The 20,525-nt window shown below is 35.0% G+C and overlaps 1 protein-coding gene across 4 annotated transcripts in view; it reads left to right on the top strand.

Moving 5' to 3' along the window:
* Window positions 1–20,292, top strand: part of TMEM68 (transmembrane protein 68) — a 48,366-nt gene extending 28,074 nt beyond the window's left edge. For 3 of the 4 annotated variants that reach the window (XM_045861317.1, XM_045861319.1, XM_045861320.1), the window contains 3 exons: window positions 3,796–3,856; window positions 5,951–6,090; window positions 18,909–20,292. In XM_045861317.1, coding sequence (XP_045717273.1) covers window positions 3,796–3,856; window positions 5,951–6,090; window positions 18,909–19,001 — 294 coding nt within the window. In that variant the 3' untranslated portion in view covers window positions 19,002–20,292. The remainder of the gene's footprint in view (window positions 1–3,795; window positions 3,857–5,950; window positions 6,091–18,908) is intronic. The other variant, XM_045861318.1, reaches the window with a different exon arrangement.
* The last annotated feature ends 233 nt before the right edge of the window (window positions 20,293–20,525 follow it).

Raw genomic sequence — 20,525 nt, 5'->3', positions numbered from 1 at the left:
CGGAGTGGCTCTCCTTTCTATTGTCACAGCCATGTGGTCCTCTCTGCACTATGGCTGCAGGAGTCTCCACTCAGCCAAAACTGTGTAGTTCTCCCTCCTCAATGGCTCTAAGGAGGGGAGGTCACCACTATGCCAAAGCTGAGTGGTGGTTCTCTGCTAAAGCTGCATGGTGATTCTCTCTTGCAGGGCTGTGGGAGTTCCCATTCTAATAAAGACCGAGTGGTTCTCTCCTTAATGGCTGCCGTATCTGGGTTTAAATCTCTGTGCCAGTCTTCCTCTGCAGCCCCATTTGCGACTCCTCCCACCATCAGCTACACTTGCTAGCCCTCTCATATCCTTCCAGCTTTACTGGGCTGCCACTGTGAGTCTGGGCAGGTGTGATCCCATGTCATGGAGCCAGTCTTCTCTAAGCTCCCATGCAGGTGCTGTAACTCGAGGACCTGCCCCCCAGTTATGTCTTGTTGGGGAGGTTACTTCCATTTCCCTGACTCAGAGCATGGCCGCAGCTATTTAACATATCTATGTAACCAGTTAAAGGTTATAGATATGTTAAATGACCATGCCAGAGGTTAGCTGCAAAGCTGTTGCTATGCAAAACAGCTCTCAATGGCCCTGCTCCATTTGTCCCTTCCCCCAGCCCACACCTGGAGGGGGTGTGCAGTGAGGACATCCTAATATTTCCTGGACACTCTGAGTTCTGGACCCCATTCCAAATCCCTATTTGGGGTCCCCCTCTTGGCTGCACCCTGTTACACATATGCATCCATAAAGAGACACATGTATATGTGTAATCAGAATGTGGTGCTAGGTTACTTATGCAACTACCTTGTATACAAAGTATGCACAAGGAAAGAAATGAATAATTGTACTATAAGATCAAGTTGTAACAAGGTAACATTTGTAGTTTTAAGGCTGTAGCTTCAATGCAAATTTAGGGAAAATGTGCCCAAAATGTAGCCTGGAATACTGAGCCTGCCAGAGTAAACTTTCTCCTGTTCAGTAGGTTCTAGAAATGTCCAGCTTCTGGAAAGTTAGCTATTTAAAGGATGATATGTTACTTGAAGAGTGTTTAAACAGTGCATACCTCAGTACAAACTTTGGGGTTCATGTCAGTCAGGAGACATAAATCTAGCAGAACTGGTTAGAAAAGGCAAAATGGCATATGTATGAGCTGAAAGGTTGCTGTTCCTTAGGCATTTTAAGTTCTTAATTCTAACATCATAACTACTTAAGACATTAAGATTTCAGCTATCATTTTATTTTATGAAACTATTGGTGGTTTTCTAGATCAAAATGTGCATATTTTACAACAGCATCAGTGTACTGTGTCTCGTATGCTTGCTTTGTGAATTAACTCCATTGAATTTTAAATCCTTCATCTGACTTCTTTTCTTTTATTTAATTTAATCTTCATTACATTTTTTTCCATTTTTGTTTCCTTATACTCCTCTCCCCCTAGCATTCACCACATTTTTGTCCATGAGTCCTTTTTACTTTTTGCTTAGTCCCTTCATCCCCTAATCTCCCACCACCCTTAGCTGTCATCCTGCTCTCTATCTATGAGTCTGTCCCCATTTTCCTTGTTAGTTCAGTTTGTTCATTAGATTCCACATATGAGTGAAATCATATGGTATTGTCTTTCTCTGACTGGCTTATTTCACTTAGCATAACGTTCTCTGGGTCTATCCATACTGTTGCAAAGGATAAAATTTTCTTCTTTCCGACAGTTGACTAGTATTCTGTTGTGCAAATGGCCCGTAGTTGTTTTATCCACTCATCTAATGATCGGCACGTGGGCTGTTTTGATATCTTGGTGACTGTAAATAATGCTGCAATGAACATAGGGTTGCTTATGTTCTTTCGAATTAGTGTTTTGGGTTCCTTTGCATATATTGCCAGAAGTGAGATAGCTGGGTCAAAAGGCAGATCCATTTTTAATTTTTTGAGGTATCTCTATACTTCTTTCCATAGTGGCTACACCAGTCTGCATTCCCACCAACAGTGCAAAAGAGTTCCCCTTCACATGTTACAGAACAGACCCAAGGGGGGGGTGTAAGATATACTATTACCAAAAGGACCCCCCACTGGGTTCTTTATGCCTGCCACCAGAGGAAAGATTTCTTTCAATGCCAGGGATTTGTGGAAAGGAAAGGAAATATTTATTTAAAGCTATACAGACTTAGAGTGGTGACTTACTGTCTTCATTAAAATATTAAAGTCCTTTAGGATACTCCCAATTACATCTTGGGTGGAAGTCACTTCCATTCCCCTGGCTCAAAGCACAGCCACAGCTATTTAACATGTCTATGAAACCAGTTAAAGGTTATAGATATGTTAAGTGACCATGCCAGAGGTTAGCTGCAAAGCTGTTGAAAACAGCTCTGAATGGTGCTGCTCCCTGTGTCCCATCCCCCAGCTCGGCCTGGTGGGGGTGAGGACATCCTATATATATTTTTCTAATATTTTCTGGATACTTTGAGTTTTGGACCTCATTACAAATCCCTTTTTGGGGCCCTCCCCCTTGGCTGCACCCTGTTATGCACATACTGACTTTTCTTTACATGACTTCTTTTTCCTAACTGGTGTTCAATTTACTGCTGCCTATATCTGACCTTTTGTATTCAGAGAATGGACTAATATGTTGAAAGCATTGTCTCTCTGTTCTGTTTATCTATTCCTTCCTTAATTCATCCATCACACTTCCTTTTAGCACCCACTCTGTTCCAGGTAGAAACAAGGTCCTGGGCCCATAAAATAAGGTGGAGGACCGGCTTCCGCCTGTGGGCCTTGTGTTTGCCACCTGTGTTCTAGATGATGGGATACAGCAGTGAACAATGTCTGTGCTATTCAGAGTCCTTCTTGGGGAGGGGAAAGATACAATAAATAAAAGGTCAGTTAGTTATATGTGAGATAATAATTTTATGAAAAAAGCTATACCTGTAGTCTCTTTCCTTCAGTCCACCATATTTTACTCTTTTCCAAAGCTGAATAGGAATGGCTTTTTAAATGTCAGCTGATTTACATTATCTCAAACCCTGCTCACCAAGGCAAGTATTTCTGTATTAAGCAAATATGGATTGTAAGTCAAGTGACACTTGCTGTCTCCACAGTTTTTTCTATTCTAAAACCATTTTACTTGGTATATTTTGTGTATGCTTTAAAGTGTTCAGTTTTTCATCTGTGTCAGTTTTACTGTGGCATAACCTCCTCACATGATCCTTTGCTCCTTCACCCATTGTTTTATGGCATTTGGTTAAGGTCTTCATTTTTAAAATTATACTTAATTATTGACATTCATAGAAAAATGAGAACCATAAACTTGTAAGAAGAAGTCCTCCAAAATTAATGATGTGAAGAATTTTTTATATATATGGTTTTCCTTTTTGTGTGATGAGTCTTATCCTTACTTTTCATTGATGTTGAACATTTTTAGATTTAATAAGCTCACAAAAATAAATGATTTTTACTAATTTTGTGACAGCATGTGGCCAAAACTTGTCATTTAAATTTATATAAATTTCCTAGTAGCGAGACTCTTTGTCTTCTTTTTCTTCAGTGAGCATAGCATTCAGAAACCCACTAAAACCAATTTAACTTTCCACATTTATTTTATTAATTTATTTCTACAAATGACCAAGTTTAGTCTAAGCAACCTAGTGATAAAAGTATGCCTTTATTTTATAAGTACTTTATTTTCATAATCTTAAACAGTCCCTCAAAAGTTTACATTAGTGACTCAATAGAGACATTGAATGGATTAATATATTTACTTTTTAATTCAAATTTTCTCTTTAGCCCATTATTCCTATGTTTACACAAAATATACGAGAAGGATTTAGATCACTTGGAGGAACAAGTAAGTTCTAGTTCATATGGTTTTTTTAATGATAATGTAATATTTATAATATAATATTTTATTTTATCTTTTGGTTTCTTTTTTAAGTTTTCATATGTAATATTTTAAATATTTGGGCTTTTGAACCCATGAAGTGTTCAAATTGTAGATGTTTTCCTATTTAAAGGCTAAATAACTGGTTGTAAGAAATATCAGTCCTTAGATGTTGGGTTTTTGTCTCTTAAACATACTGAAGCTTGTTTTTCATGGACTTTTTAAAATTACAGAGCATTATATAATTTACTTGTATTAAAACATGTTGTTGAAGGTTAGGACAGATTTACATATAATAGACCGTCTTCCTAACTCACCCCTGAAGAAGTTGCAGCTTTAACAATGGATGATAATATGATACTGAATTAAGGTGAATAACCTAAGGAAATATAATTTGCCTTGGTTTTACTTCTTGATTTGTTACTTTTTTATTTGTTTGTTTTAAAATATTTTGAACCATGATACACTTGCTTCTTTTTGCCTACCTTTAATTGAGTGGTAACAAAATAAGCTCTGAATCTAGTTATAGGAGTGCTTTTCCTTTGCAATATGTCTGTTTTGTTTCTCTTTTGAAATTTTCATACTATTATTTTTCTACTGTAAGCTTTATACATGACATTTGGTTGACTGTATTTTATATCCCTAACATTATATTATTAGTGTTTATATCCTTATACAAATCCCTTCCTGAAGAACTTTAAACTTCTGTTATTTCTTTTATGTCCAACATTGCTTTATTGTTGATATTCTGTTATGTTTTATAGGTCTTATTTTTTTTCTTTTTTCTTTTCAAATTTAAATTGGAAAGGCAGGTTGATGAAACATTTAACTTTTGTTGTTTAACAAAAGTTATTTATTATTAATTTTAATTTCTCACAGATCATTCTTCAGAATTTAAGTTGCATACCAGAAATTATTCCTAATTTTGCTTCTTTAATTGCAAAGTGATCTCAAAATCCTTTTATACTGCTTTAATTTTTTTTTTTTTGCTTTGGTAGTTGAATATCAAAAAGTAGTGCCTAGTGACTTTTTTTTTAGTTTCACTTTGGGTCTTACGGTGTTTCCATGTGTAAACAGTGATTTAAATTTCCAGTACACTTAATGATTATGTATTCCATGTTGCTTGCCTTTTTTAGATTTATTTTTTTAACTTAGTCTTAAAGTCTATCGGTTTATTTTGTATTATTACTACTTTTAATGTTGCTAAATTGTATATACATTATCATTCGCATTAGTAATTTTTTGCTTTGTCATGTTTGCCCTAATTGACAGTAATATTTTAGTTTTTATGTAGTTTATTGATGCATTTTGGTCTCATGTTTGTGAATTTATTTTATGCTTCATTTTTTCTTCTTTTATTCATGTAAATCATATATATTTTTTAAAATCATGCTTAGTTTTTTCTAAAAATAGATTTTTTTAAATCCTCACCTGAGGATATGTTTATTAATTTTAGAGAGAGCGGAAAGGGGAGGGAGAGAGAGAGAAAAAAAATGTTTATGTGAGAGAAAGATAGATTGATTGCCTCCTGTTTATACCCCACCTGGGAACTGAACCTACAACCAGTGTGCCCTGATGAGGAATTGAACCTGCAACCTTTTGGTGTATGGGGCGACGTTCCAACCAACTTCTAATTAACTGAGCCACCTAGCCAGCGCTAAATTATGTATTTTTGAGTCTCTAGACTTTTTAGCTTCTAGTTTTTGGTTTCAGGCTTTTATACTTTGTTTTGCAATTTAGTACTTTGCCTTTAAAATTCTCATACTTTTAAAAGCTAATTTAAGAAAATCAATAGGCCTTTTTTAAAAAAATTTTTAGGTTTACAGAAAAATTGAACAGAAAGTACAGAGTACCCATAAGCTCCCTTATTACTCTCCAGTTTCTTCTGTTAATTTCTTGCACATTTATTACAACTGAGGAAAAGCTCAATTAAAAAAAAAATTACCAAGAGGTGATATTGTTTGTCACCTTCCTCTAAACCTTACATAATTAATTTGAGAGTTTGTAGTTACATGCTCAGAATATGTAACCAATTAAATGATTTTGTTTACCTTAAAACAGGGTTATTTAGGTGGCTTTATGAAAAATTCCGCTATCCATTTGCTCCAATGTATGGAGGTTTTCCAGTGAAGTTACGCACCTATTTAGGTGATCCTATTCCATATGACCCAAAGATAACAGCAGAAGAATTAGCTGAAAAGGTAAATTATTCTTTCTTTCTTAGTCCTTTGATAGACTTTTTTAGTTTTAATATTATAATAAAAATTCATTAATTTATTAATTTATTTTACAAGCATGCTCTAGATCAGTGGTGATTTCCTTCCTAGGGAACATTTGCCAATCTGGAGACATTTTTTATTGTCACAGTGGGCAGGACTTGGGAAGTGGTGGTGGTGCTACTGGCATCTAGTGAGTAGAGGCCGCAGATGGTCATAAACATCCTACAATGTACCGGACAGCTCCCCACAACAAAGAACGGTCTATTCTAAAATGTGACAATTAAAAACAAGTCTGTAGACATTGTCATATGTCACCTGGGGCACAAAATCAACCCTGGTTGAGAACTGCTATGCTAGAGTATTATGGAAGCACAAAGGAAAGGTATGTAAATTATTGGGTTGGCCAAAAAGTTCATTTACTTTATTCTGTAAATGACACATTTTTCATTTTCACTAACAACTTTATTGATTTGGATATTTTTAGTATGTTGGCTATCTCCTTCATGGAATAACATGGAGCATTCTTAATTAGTGTCTCAATTTGATCACTATCAACTTAAATTGGTCTGCCTGACCCTGTGGATCATCGTCCAGCAAGATGCGTTTTAGTTGTGTTTTTACTTCTCTTGAAATAATAAAGTATAATATACCAAAAATGTTGCTTATCTTCCTCTATCTTCAATATTAAAATGGCTTCACAAAAATTCGTTAATTTCAATGTTTTTTAATTTTAATTTAATTGTTTTCTGCCTTTTTTAAAAATGCAAGCTGTTGTGGCAGATGTCATAATGCAATCTAACAAAATTGTTTCAAATGAAGTTAAAGAGAACTAAGTGGTACTAGAGCCATCTCATGGAAAAAAAACAAATGAACTTTTTGGCCAACCCATATTAGGTTTGCATTTAGAAAGATTACTAGAAGCAATATGAAGGCTGAATTTGAGTGAGACTAGTAAAACTCAAAAGGATAGTGACTGCTTTATAAGTTGAAAAACTAGAAAACTTTTTAGAATGAGGGCATTTGAAAGGTGGGCATGTCTTAGATGTGTGGACTTGAGGTGGAAGGTGGAGTATGAACAAAGAAGCAGTGGTAGGAACTAAACTGACTACATATACCAACAGTTTTGAGGGGATGTGATTAGAACAGGGAGGTTGGGAAAGACTGTGTAATAAATTCTCCTCTAGAAATTTTGCAAAGCACATTAACATATTAAAGATTTTAAGAAACCCTGCAGTAAAGTGGTCTGTTTAACTTTGTTTCAAAGAGCATTTTCCAATCTCATTTGACCAAAACCTGTTTTTCCTTGAATAGCACTTAACAACAGCTGTGGAATAAATTTGGGTTCACTAGCTTAGTGGGTATGTTTGGTTGATGAAATTGAAAAAGTAAGTAGGAGCTACATTTTTAGGCCCTTAAGTAATCATACCAGGGAATTTGTCTATTAAATATATTTAAATTAGGATAAACCTCTATTTGGAAATGGCTCATATCAGGTGCACTCAGATTTTTTTGGCCAGAGCAAGCAGATGTATAATCTCTTCCTCTGCAGTGGTTTGTGATGATGCTAGCAACTGTGATAACTTAGGACATGTAAATTAAAATGCCCTTTTTCAGAGCAGAGGTTATGCTATGAAATTTTATATTTCTGGTTGCTAGTACAGTATTAGGTAATTAGATCTGAATAAGTGTTGGATGAATGAATGAACTAGATAATGATCTTATCTACTTGAAAGGCAGAGCAAGGTACAGATTTGAGAGATTGTACAGAGATAGAATGCACCAGACTTGAAAACTAATTCTATATAGTTACCTGTATAATAGCTATGTATACATTTACAAGGTCTGTCCAGAAAGTTTCCAGCCATGTAATAAGAAAAATAAAAACATTTATTGGAGAGGATACAAGATACAAGAAACATTGCACATAGGACAATAATACCTCTGTCCCCTTCAAAGTAGGCACCTTGGGACCTCACACAGTTCTCCCAAGCATCATCAGCTGCCCTGTCATATTTTACTGAATTTCATCATGGTCTGAAAACTTCCCTTTCAAAGGTAGTTTTAATATTGGGAAAAGGCAGAAGTTGCAGGGTGCCAAATCTGAGTGATAGAGGGTCTGAATCACCTGGGTGATTTGATGTTTTGCCACAAAACTCTGCATGAGATGTGATGCATGAGTGGGTGTGTTGTCATGATAAAGCTGGCAATTACCAGTTGTCCACAGCTGCGGCTTTCTGAATCATGGGAATAGTTTCTGTGGAACAATGTTCAAATTTAATGCAAAATTCGATGCAGATTTGTTGCTCTACTTGCTCAGTCATTTTGAATGGGATAGCCTCACAGTGCACATGCTCACTCAACAACATCTATTGTCCACACTGACTAGTACAGTAAAGTCACCATTGTTCACACATGTGCGTTCCAGTCCACTCTTCTTGGCTACCAGGTTACAGCAGTGTTGTGCAAATCATTCTTGTTATATTAACAATGCTTTGACTTTTTCTGGACAGACCTCATATATACGTAGGTTTTTGGAAATATTTTATTCAAATTTGGGAAAGAAGTCGGAACTAGTGATGATTTGTAAGTCATTTGCCCTGACATAATAACTGAAGCCATGAGCTATCCAGGGTGGGTTGGAGAGGGAAGAGGACTAAGGACAGATTGTAGAAGATACAACATTTAAGGAACAGGTGATGGAAAACAACCCAATCTGGCTAAAAGGGAAGTAGCAGAGAGGTAGGAGAACAAGTAAAATTATGTGAGAGAAGTCAGCAAGTGAGGTTTTTTCAAACGTGGGAATTGTCAGTACTATTTGTTCCTGCAAAGAGATAAAGAAACATGAGATAAGACCCTCAGCTTGTAATTATACTTTTCTGAGAGTATGAAGCTACATAAAAAAAATAAATGTTATATTATTGAAGCTCCTAGAAAATAAGATGAGTATGTTATGCTTCTGCTTAACATATGTTACATGTTATGCTTTTTTATATAGATAGCTTGATTTCTTTAAATTTTTTTTTTAAATTGTGGTAAAAACATATGATGTAAATTTATCAGCTTAACCGTTTTTAATTTAAGTGTATGGTTTAATAGAGTTAAATATACTCAACATAGTGCAAATGATCTCTAGAACCTTTTTATCCTGCAAAATTGAATTTCTATACCCACTGAACACCATCTTTTTTTCTTTCCTCCTTCCCTTCCCTTCCCTTCCCTTCCCTTCCCTTTCCCTTTCCCTTTCTTTTCTCTTCTTTCTTATCATATATATCCATCAACACTTTATTCTGGTTCATGGTAATGGACTACACAATATTTTTCCCCCAAGCTATATTGAGATGTAATCAAAACATAACATTGTGTAAGTTTACAGTGTACATTGTGAAGATTTGATACATGTATATATTGCTAAATGATTATCATACAAAGGTTAACACATCCATCGCCTCCATAATTACCTTTTCTTTGTGTGTAGTGGGAGTATTTATGATCTATTCTCTTAGCATCTCTCAAATATGTAATACAGTATTGTCAATTATAGTCACCATGCTATACATTAGGTCCTCAGAACTTAATTTATCTTATAGCTGAAGTTTGTATCCTTGACTAACACCTCCCATTTCCCCACAACCCAGCCTCTGGCAACCACCATTCTATCCTTTGTTTCCATAAGTTCAGCATTTATAGATTCCACATATAAGTGAGATCATATACCAGCTCCCCATTTATCCTCCCCCAAGTCCCTGGCAACCACCATTCTAAATACCTTCTGTTACTATTTTGACTACTTTGAAACTTCATGTAAGTGGAATCATACATTATTTGCCTTTTCATGACTAGTTTATTTCACTCCTCAAAGTTGATTCATATTGTAGCATGTGACAGGATTTCTGTTTTTTAAAAAGCTGGTTAATGTTCCATTGTATGTATATGCCACATTTTGTTTATCTGTTTATCCATTCATTCACTGATGGACAATTTGGGTTGGTTCTTGTGAATAATGCTACAGTGAACATGGGTGTGCAAATACGTTTTCAAGATCCTGCTTTGAATTCCTTTGGATATCCCCTCTACCCAAAATGAGATTGCTGCATCATATGTGTAAAGGAGAAACTCTAGTTTTCCCTCCTGTGTAGGGAAAGACTATGACACCAAAAGCACAGGCATGAAAAACATTTCTCTTTCCTGTCTTTCTTTCACCTGTGTGTACTCTTGCACAGAACACTTCTGACACTCGTCACTAAATGTTTGGAGGTTCTCCCCGACATGAAGCAATTCTCTGACGCCAGCTGGATGTCTTATAATTTAACTCAATTCTGACACAATTTACCTGGAGATGCCAATGGAAAGTAGTAGGTCCCTAGGTCACCTACAACTTCTGTTCCGTTTGGCTACAAATTGGAAGTTCCCATGACTCCCTTCTCAGGTTTAATTAATTTGCTGGAGTGGCTCCCAGAACTCAGGGAGACACTTACATTTACCAGTTTACTAAAGGTTGTAATAAAGGATACAGGTAAACAGCCAGATGAAGAGATACACAGGGCTAAGTCTGGGATTGTCACAACTACAGGAGCTTCTGGTCCCATGGAGGTGGGTGCATCACCCTTCTGGTGTAGATGTGTTCACACACCTGTAAGCTTCCTGAACTCTGTATTATTGGGATTTTTTGGAGGCTTCCTTACATAGGCATGATCGATTATAACCTCCATTTCCATCCCCTCTCCCTTCTCTGGAAAATGAGGAATGGAGCTGAAAATTCCAACCTTCTAACCATGACTTGGTCTTTGTGGTGACCAGCCCTCTTCCAGGAGCCCACCCACAGTTGCCTCAATAAAACAAAAGACACTTCTATCACCCAGAAAATTACAAGGGTTTTAGGAGCTCTGTGCCAGAAACCACAGACAGAGATCAGGATATATTTTCTATATCTCACAATATGATAATTCTATTTTTAATTTAATAAAACTTTTAAAAAGATTTTATTTCTTTTTAGAGAGAGGGGAAGGAAGAGAGGAAGAGAGGGAGAGAAACATTGATGTGTGGTTGTTTCATGCATGCCCCCAACTGGGGACCTAGCCTGCAACCCAGGCATGTGCCCCGATTGGGAATTGAACCTGCAACTCTTTGGTTCTCAGTCTGGTACTCAGTCCACAGTCCACTAAGCCACATGAGCCAGGGCTTTATTTTTAATTTTTTGAGGAACCTCCTCCATACTGTTTTCCATAGTGGCTATGCCATTTTACATTCCCATCTATAGTGCATAAGGGTTCCAATTTTCTCACATCCTTGCCAAAACTTGTTATTTTTTTTTATAGTAGCCATTTTAATGAATTTGAGATGGTATCTTGTTGTAATTATAATTTGGATTTCTCTAGTGATTAGTGGTGTTAAACATTTTTTCATATGCTTAGCCACTTGTATATCTTCTTTGGGGAAATGTCTGTTCAAATCATTCACCCATTTTCTAATTGTATAATTTGGGGTCTTTTTGTTGTTGAATTGTGGACTTCCTTGTATATTCTGTGAGGCAAATGTGATAACCAGTACACTACAGAAACTCTTTATATTCTGGATATTAATTTCCGGGGTGTCAAACTCATTTTCACATCAGCCTTGCAGTTGCCTTCAAAGGACTCAATGTAATTTTAGAACTGTATAAATGTAACTAATCCTTAAAGGTTAACTGAGAGCTATGCACTGCCTCAGGAGAGAAACAAGGTGCCGGGGCAGATAAAACAAGGTTTGGGTCTCGGACCTTGTGTTTGCCACCTGTGCCTTATTAGATATATGATTTGCAGATATCTTCTCTCATTCCATAGGTTCCTTATAACCCTGTTGGTTGTTTCTTTTGATGTGCAGAAGTTTTCTACTTTGATGTAGTCCCATTTGTCTATTTTTCCTTTTTACATCTGTGCTTTCAGTGTCATAGTCAAGAAATCATTGCTAAATTTAATGCCATGATGCTTTTCTCCTATTTTCTTCTATGAGTTGTATAGTTTCAGGTCCTTTTTTTTCTACTTTATTTTTTTATTGTTTTTTTTTAATGATTTTATTTATTTATTTTTTAGAGAAGGAAGGGAGGGAGATAGAAAGAGAGAAACATCAGTGTGTGGTTGCTGGGGGTCATGGCCTGCAACCCTGGCCATGGAACCCAGGCCATGGATTCCCAGTCGGGAATCGAACCTGCGACACTTTGGTTCTCAGCCCACGCTCAATCCACTGAGCTACGCCACCCAGGGCTATTTTTTATTGTTGATTGTACTACAGTTGCCCCAATTTCTTTCCCTTCCCCCACCTCCACCCAGCTCACCCTTCTCTCCCACAGTCAATCTTCGCTTTTGTCCATGTCCGTTGGTCATTCATACATGTTCTTTAACTAATCCTTTTCCCTTCCTTCCACCATTTTCCTTTTCCCTTCTGTCTTCCTACAGATACAGTCTGTTCCATGTTCCCATGTCTCTGGTTCTGTGTTTCTCATTAGTTTATTTTGTTCATTAGATTCAGTTTTAAGAGAGATCATATGGTATTTGTCTTTCACCATAAAGTATTTGGCTTATTTCACTTAGCATAATAGTTGTCAATTCCACCCATGCTGATGCAAAAGGTAGAACTTCCTTCTTCCTTTTTGCTGCATAGTATTCCATTGTGTAAATGTACCACAGTTTTTTAATCTACTCATCTACTGATGGGCACTTGGGATGTTTACAGCACTTGGCTATTGTAAATAGCACTGCTATGAACATAGGGGTGCATAAGTTCTTTTGAATTGGTGTTTCAGGATTCTTATGGTCTATTCCCAGCAGTGGAATTGCCGGGTCAAAAGGCAGTTCCATTTTAAATTTTTTGAGGAAATTCCATACTGTTTTCCACAGTGGCTGCATCAGGCTGTAATCCCACCAACAGTGCACTAGGGTTCCCTTTTCTCTATATCCTTGCCAGCACTTGTTGCTTGTTGATTTATTGATGATAATCATTTTGACAGATGTAAGGTGATATCTCATTGTGGTTTTAATTTTCATCTCTCTGATGGCTAGTGATGTTGAGCATTTTTACATATGTCTGTGGGCCATGTGTATGTCCTACTTGGAGAAGTGTCTGTTAAGGTCCTTTGCCAGTTTTTTAATTGGGTTGTCTTCATAGTGTTGAGTTTTATGAGTTCTTTATCTATTTTGGAGATTAAGCCCTTGTCCAATGTATCACTGGCAAATATGTTCTCCCAAACAGTCTGTTCCCTTTTCCTTTTTAATTATGGTCTCTTTAGCCGTGCAGAAACTTTTTAATTTGAGGTAGTCCCATTTGTTTATTTTTTTCCTTCATTTGCCTTGCCCTAGGAGATGTATTGGCAATAATATTGCCATGTGGGATATATGAAAATTACTGCCTATGTTTTCTGCTAGGACTTTTATGGCATCACAACTTATATTTAAGTCATTTATTCTGGTGTATGGTGTAAGTTGGTGGTCTAGTTTCATTTTTTTGCACATACCAGTCCAGTTCTCCCAACACCATTTACTGAAGGGACTGTTTTTACTCCATTGTATGCTGATGCCCCCTCTGTCAAATATTAATTGACCATTGAGACATGGGTTTATTTCTGGGCCCTCTGTTCTGTTCCATTGATCTATGTGTCTGTTCTTATGCCACTGCCAGACTGTCCTGATTATAGTGGGCTTGTAGTATAGTTTGATATCAGGTGTTGTGATCTCTCCAACTTTGTTCTTCTTTCTCAGTATTGCTGAGGCTATCCGGGGTCTTTTTTGGTTCCATATACCTTTTTGGAATATTTGTTCCAGATCTGTGAAATATCCATTGGTATTTTAATAGGAATTTCATTGAATCTATAAATTGGTTTGGGTAATATGGACATTTTAATGATGTTAATTCTTCCAGTCCATGAACTCAGTGTATGCTTCCATTTATTTGTATCTTCCTCAGTTTTCTGTAGTTTTCCCAGTACAGGTCTTTTGGCTTTAGGTCTTATGTTTAGCTTTTTAATACATTTGGGCTTAACTTTTGTATGTAATATAAGGTCCAACTTCTTTTTTTTACATGTGGATACCCAGTTTTCCTACTACCTGATGAAGAGACTGTCGTTTTCTCATTATGTGGTCTTGTCACTCGTGTCAAAAGAACATTTATCATACATGCAAAGGTTTATTTCTGGGCTATTTTGTTCCATCGGTCTGTGTGTCTGTCTTCATGCCAGTTTTGATTAGTGTAGTTTTGTAATATGTTTTGAAATCAGGAAGTGTGAGGCCTGCAACATTGTTTTTATTTTTTCAGTTCAAGATCATTTTGGCTATTCAGTGTCTTTGGACATTTCTTACAAATTTTAAGATGTCTATTTGGACAAAAATGCTGTTGGAATTTTGATAGGGATTGTGTTGAATGTGTAGATTTCTTTGGATAGTATGGTCATCTTAACAATATTAAGCCTTCCAAATCCATGAATACAGGATATCTTTCCATTTATTTATGTCTTAATTAATTTCTTTCAGCAATTTTTCTTTATAGTTTGCAATGTATAAGATTTTCTCTTCCTTAGTTTACTCCTAAGTATTTTATTATTTTTGATGGGATTGTTTTTTCATTTTCTTTTTCAGATTGTTCATAACTAAGGTATAGAAACACAACTGATTTTTGTGTGTTGATTTTATATCCTGCAACTTTGCTGAATTCATTTATTAGTTCTAACAGTTCTTTGTGAAATCTTTTGGATTTTCTACTCATAAAATCATATCATCTGTGAACAAAGATAATCTGTGTTTCTGTCTTCTTCTTTTCCATGTATAGTCTGATTTAATCCTCACTTTAATTTTCTAGGGTTTTCCTTGTTATCACTGTTTTACACATGGGAACACTGTATGATTTAGTCAGCTTTGCTGGGTTATGCTGCAATAACAAACAGCCATAGAATCTGAGAGGGTTAGGACAGTAAAGCTTACTTTTTATTCATGTTATGTTTCCCCTGAGGTCCATGTCTTCTTTATCCAGCGTTCAGGCTGAAAGAACCCTGTGTTGGGGGTTGCCATTTCATGGCAAATGGAAAACGTCAGGAATGGAACCATGAGATGGCACTCAAAGCTTCTGTTTGGAAGTGACTCACTCACTCTCACTGACATGTTACTGGCCAAAGCAGTCACACGGCCACACTGGATTCTAGTGGAATAGGACCTGGGCTCCTTCTACAGATAAGGCCCAGAATAGGTGGTAGGTAGGAATGAATGAATGTGTTATAGTCTGACTCAGCAAAGTTAGACACTTAGTAAAGGATGAGTAGCCGAACCAACTATATTATATTAGATGATACTATTCAAATCAAATAGCTGATATATAGGAAGTATCACGAAGGTAACGATAATGGGCCTTGTCTATGAACTTGTCTATTCTTAGAAGACTTACCTCCAATTATTCTAATGGTTCATTAAGTACACTTACAGTTTATTGCTCTTTTTTATTTTGAAAGTAAAACTTTATGACACTGAGTTTTAGGATTAGGACATGCTCTCTGCAAAGCATGGCTCCTCTCTCATCCTGAAGCGATGCCTTCCTGAGATAGCTGCAGGAGTCCTACACCAGGCTGAGACCTCACCCTGTGACATCGCTTCTTTATTGTTAACATAGCACATTTCTTTGCTGTCCTCTAACAAATGCATTCTCCTTTAGGATATAACCGAATTCTGTTTTGTTCTTTTTCAGTTTTTTTCCTGCCTATCTATTAGGATTTAAGTGGGTCAGAGCTAGTTAGGAACACTTTATAGATGTTGTCTTTTTTTTTTTTTTTATGGTGAAAATAGAAGCTGATGGAGAGAGAGGGAAAGAAAAGCCTGACCTTATTTCAAAGGCTTGTTTCAGGTTTGAAATTAAATGAATTCTATTCCTTTTCTTTTCTCAGTTAAGGAAGATGTATTACTGATAGTTGAATTCCAGTGACTTGATTTTTTCATATGAAAAAAAATTCTCTCTCTCTCCATATATATATATGTGTGTGTGTTACATATATACATATATATACATAAGTTTCACACACACATATATAAGCTTCACCGTGTGTGTGTGTGTGTGTGTGTGTGTGTGTGTGTGTAGGCTTCACCAATTCAAACTTAGCAAGAAAGGAAATGTCTTTCTGGACCATTGAAATACCTTAGTTATTGTCTCCAGTTACTTCATGTACTTTATTATCAGTACTTAAGTTAGCAGAAGTAGTTGACTAAAGCATAGTTTAGTAGAATTTCTTGAGGGAATTTACTTAAATATCTTGTTGCTCCATCCATATTTTTTACTGTTAAGTTGTCATTATTGAACTAAAGTGTACCTAAAATAAAGAATACTTGAAATTTTCCTTTTGTAAATGCATTGTTATGATTTTCTAATCTTCATTGTTGTTAATATAATTACAAACTAGAACATAATGATCCCTGGATTATTACAAATTCAAAATGACTAGCATCCAAACTAATGTGGAAATGAACCTCATTTTAAAAATGGGTAATAGACTATTCAGGCATTTGATTGTTGAGAACCATTTTTTAAACACTACATCTAAATTAAAATCTATTGCACTAATACTGAAGAAGACATTTGGGATATTTCCTTAAAGTTCTCTCAGTCTTAATTTCTCCATTGTTTTGTTTCCGTGTTTACAATGTTTGTTTCTGTCTCTATGCCTCTCACTCTACATTCTCATACTCATATCCACATATGCATCTAAGTACAGATTCACTTACATGTATGTATGTTATATGTACATGTATTAGTAAGGTAGAAAGAAGATGGAGAGAAGTGAACCGATCTGAGTAGGATTGGGGAGGTGATACTAATGGTTGCTACTGATGGAATGGCTGTTGTGAGTGAGAGGCAGTTTTGAGGATGACTCTGGGGCTTCAGCTTACCTGGCTATATTTATGTGAGTGTCATTGGCTATAATAGGGAGTGAACTCAGGAAAGGACAAAGTGTGAGGGGGAAAGAATGTTAATTTAGTCTTAAGCAGGTTGAGTTTGAGATGCCTTTAAAACAGTCAAGGGAAATTATATTGAACATTTCTATTTGAAATTGAGTGGCCTGGAGATACAGATTTGGAGTCATCAGCAAATGGATGGTAATTAAAGCTGTGGAAATGAGTAAGATTACTGAACCTTTGAAGAATAAATCTGTGCCTGATTTGGGGGATATAAATCTACAAAATGAGATTGTTCTTTATTGTTAATATAGCACATTTCTTTGCTGTCCTCTAACAAATGCATTCTCCTTTAGGATATAACCTAAAAGCCAGATGAAACTAACTTTTCCTCCCATACATATATCAGTAGTTACAGAAGTAAGATCAAGGGTGATTGACAGGTCAAATAAGATTAAAAGAATGTTTATTGGATTTAGTGACACGAGGGGATCATTGGTGATCTTTGCAACAGTTGTATTTTCTTAATACATAGTCCTTATATTTCTTCATCCCCAAATCCTTTCTTGATCCCTTAGTTCATACTAAACAAAATTTATACTTTTCCACTTGGTGTTTAACTCCCTTTATGATTTAATAGAATACTAATTTTAAAGCCTATGCCACCCAGCTTATGAGCACATACCTGAAACTCTAGCCAAACTCACTACCTTGCCATTCCTTCTTACAGTTGTTTTCCTGTGGTCTCTTTTCTCATGCTTTTTTCATTCACTGTTACTGAAATGTTATTGGTCTTTGGAGACCCAAACTAAACCTCGTTGATGTGTTCTTCCCTGGTTGTTGCCCACCAGATGGGCTCACAAGTCTGAACTTCCAAATACTTTCTTTTCACATCTCAGATGATACATGTCACAAATGATCTTACGTTTTAAATACTTTGTACTTGATTATGCTTATTATGAGCACCTTGAGATTTGAGCTTTTTTTTCGCTGATGTTATAGCTTCTAAAGCACCTAATATTTTTTGAGTAAGTGGATAAAATTCAGAATATATACTTCATAGAATACAATCTATATGTTACTCACCTGAAGACATAGTTTCAGTTTCTTTTAATCCTTATAATAACTGTATGAAATAGTTCCATTTCACAGATATGAAAATTTGTAGTTTAGAGAGGCATATTTTTAAAATTCATCTTTGGGCTAGGGTTTATTACTTATATTTAAATAGAGGGATTCCCAAGATTTTAAAAGAAGGCTCATTGAAAGGTTAGCATCTGAAAGGAAGCATGTACATGCATGCATGATATACATGTGTAAACTTTTTTTTTTGGACAGCCACAACTGATTTCAAAGTAAAAAGTGTTAACATTTGTCATGAATTGAATGGGAAACAAATAGTTTCGATTTCTTGAAATATCCTAATTGACTTTTCTATTGTTAGGATTTAATTTAAAGTCTTGTTAAACTGTCTAGAAATTTAGGTAATGAACTAAAGTATATAGGCTCATTCATTTATAGTTTTCCTCACTTTTTCCTTTTTCATTGCCTGATACAGTTTTTTGGTGTCTAAGGTGATGAAAGAAAAGTATACAACAGTTCTTAATATACAACAATTTACTGTATGTGAGGCATTGCTGTACTCAGTGCTGTAGAGATGTTAGGATATATCTCTGGTGTAGAAAATATCCAAGTGGACAATACTGTAATTCAAGCATAATAAAATAAGTATAAGAAATATACTATGGGTGTTCTGAGAAGGAAACCAGTAATTCTGAAGAGAGATGGGTGCTAAATTAGGGAGGATTTCTTAAAAGTAATAGTACATTAAAATCTTTATAAAATAAATGATCTCTATTGAGAACTAAAAGAATAATGGCTTTACTTTTATTTTCTTAATAGACAAAGAATGCTGTTCAAGCTTTGATTGATAAGCATCAAAGAATACCGGGAAACATTATGAGTGCTTTGTTAGAACGTTTTCATAAAAGTTAAAAGATCCACTAGAAGGTGATTCAATACATTTATATTAATATGTTTGTGTCTATAGTATTGTCTTCTAAATTTTGTAAGTTTTATAATCATGTATTATTGTAAAACTTGTGTTAATAAGCATCCTTTGCTGAACTCGTTTAAATTGTAAATTTTGTTTTATTTAGTTATGTCAAATTTAATTCATTACATGCCTATTAATTCTGAAAATTATCATGTTTCCTTTTATAAATTCCCAATAATGTATGATAAATGTATAGATTACTAGAATTAAGTTTATTAATAATAGCAATTTCAGTTAAACAAGCACTCCTAAATAATATGTCTAGTTTCTGTAGTTATTGTGCTGAGCTAATTTTGAAAGATGCCATAACCTAGGGTTAGAACAGATGCTTAAGTTAGTAAAAAAATGCTTTTTTGTTTGCCTTTCATTCCTTTCATGACCTTGGGAAAATCACATAATGTTTTTGTGCCTCGAAAATTCACTTTTGAAAAACATGTTAAGACTGTGGTGAGGAATATTATCTTAAATTCTTTGTATTTGCTGTGATTGTTATAGTAGATTTGAAATTATGATTGAATTAATTAAACAATACCAAGATCTTTCATAAGTTTATGAAAGATTATGTTTATGAAAGTTTATGAAAGTTTATGTCCATCCTATGGACAAAATATGTACATAAGGAATAATTTGAATTATTCCTTCAGGTATGATGTGAAGTTGCCAAGCCCAATGACAAAGATATACTATTATTCAAATTGAATAAAAAAGAAATTAAGAAAACTAAATTTTACAATTATGATTTTTAATGAGACTGTAAACAAACAATATAATGTGTGTTGTGAATTGTCAGTCCTATAATATGGCATTAATAGCATGAAGTTAAAAATCACTGTAAGGTTAAAAGTCACTGTCATGCTCTTCCTTTCATGTCAGAAGTTGATTCTAGGCTGATGAAAGCAGAGTTAAAGAAAACTCTGCCTTTGCTTCATATCATGGCTTATTCATTTTGACTTTGCAACAAGTCAAATGGCTTATTGTTTCAATAAAAATATAATTGAGTGATGAATTTTTGTGAATGTAAAGCTTTCTGAAAAATTAATGGCTTTTGATTTGTTGTTTCCTTCAAATCTGAATTTTAAAAGTATTGAACAGAATAGTACCAGTAATCAAATGCAGTATCTTCCTCTCCAGTTGGATTTTTTAAAATATATTTTTGTATAACAAGTATGTATATATGTGTGTATATATGATATGTGCAATATAAATAAACAAGCTACATAAAAATAAAAAGCTGAATTGTAATTCATTTTCTTATGAAATTGAATATGTGACATTTTCTTATTTTAAATGAATTTATTTCTCACCCACAGTCATATTCATTTATCTCAACCAGAATGAAAACTTACTTTTTAATCTAATAAATATACTTTAATTTCAATGAAAAGAGTCAATTAATGATTTTTGAAGCTTTTTTTTCCTTCTAGTAATACACAGTATTTGTTTAAAATTGATACATATTCCCA

The sequence above is a fragment of the Phyllostomus hastatus genome, unplaced genomic scaffold, assembly GCF_019186645.2.
Source record: "Phyllostomus hastatus isolate PE091 unplaced genomic scaffold, TTU_PhHast_1.1 phas_scaffold_21, whole genome shotgun sequence".
Lineage (NCBI taxonomy): Eukaryota > Metazoa > Chordata > Mammalia > Chiroptera > Phyllostomidae > Phyllostomus > Phyllostomus hastatus.
Note: the sequence above shows the minus strand (reverse complement) of the source record. Positions and strands in the feature narration are given on the sequence as shown.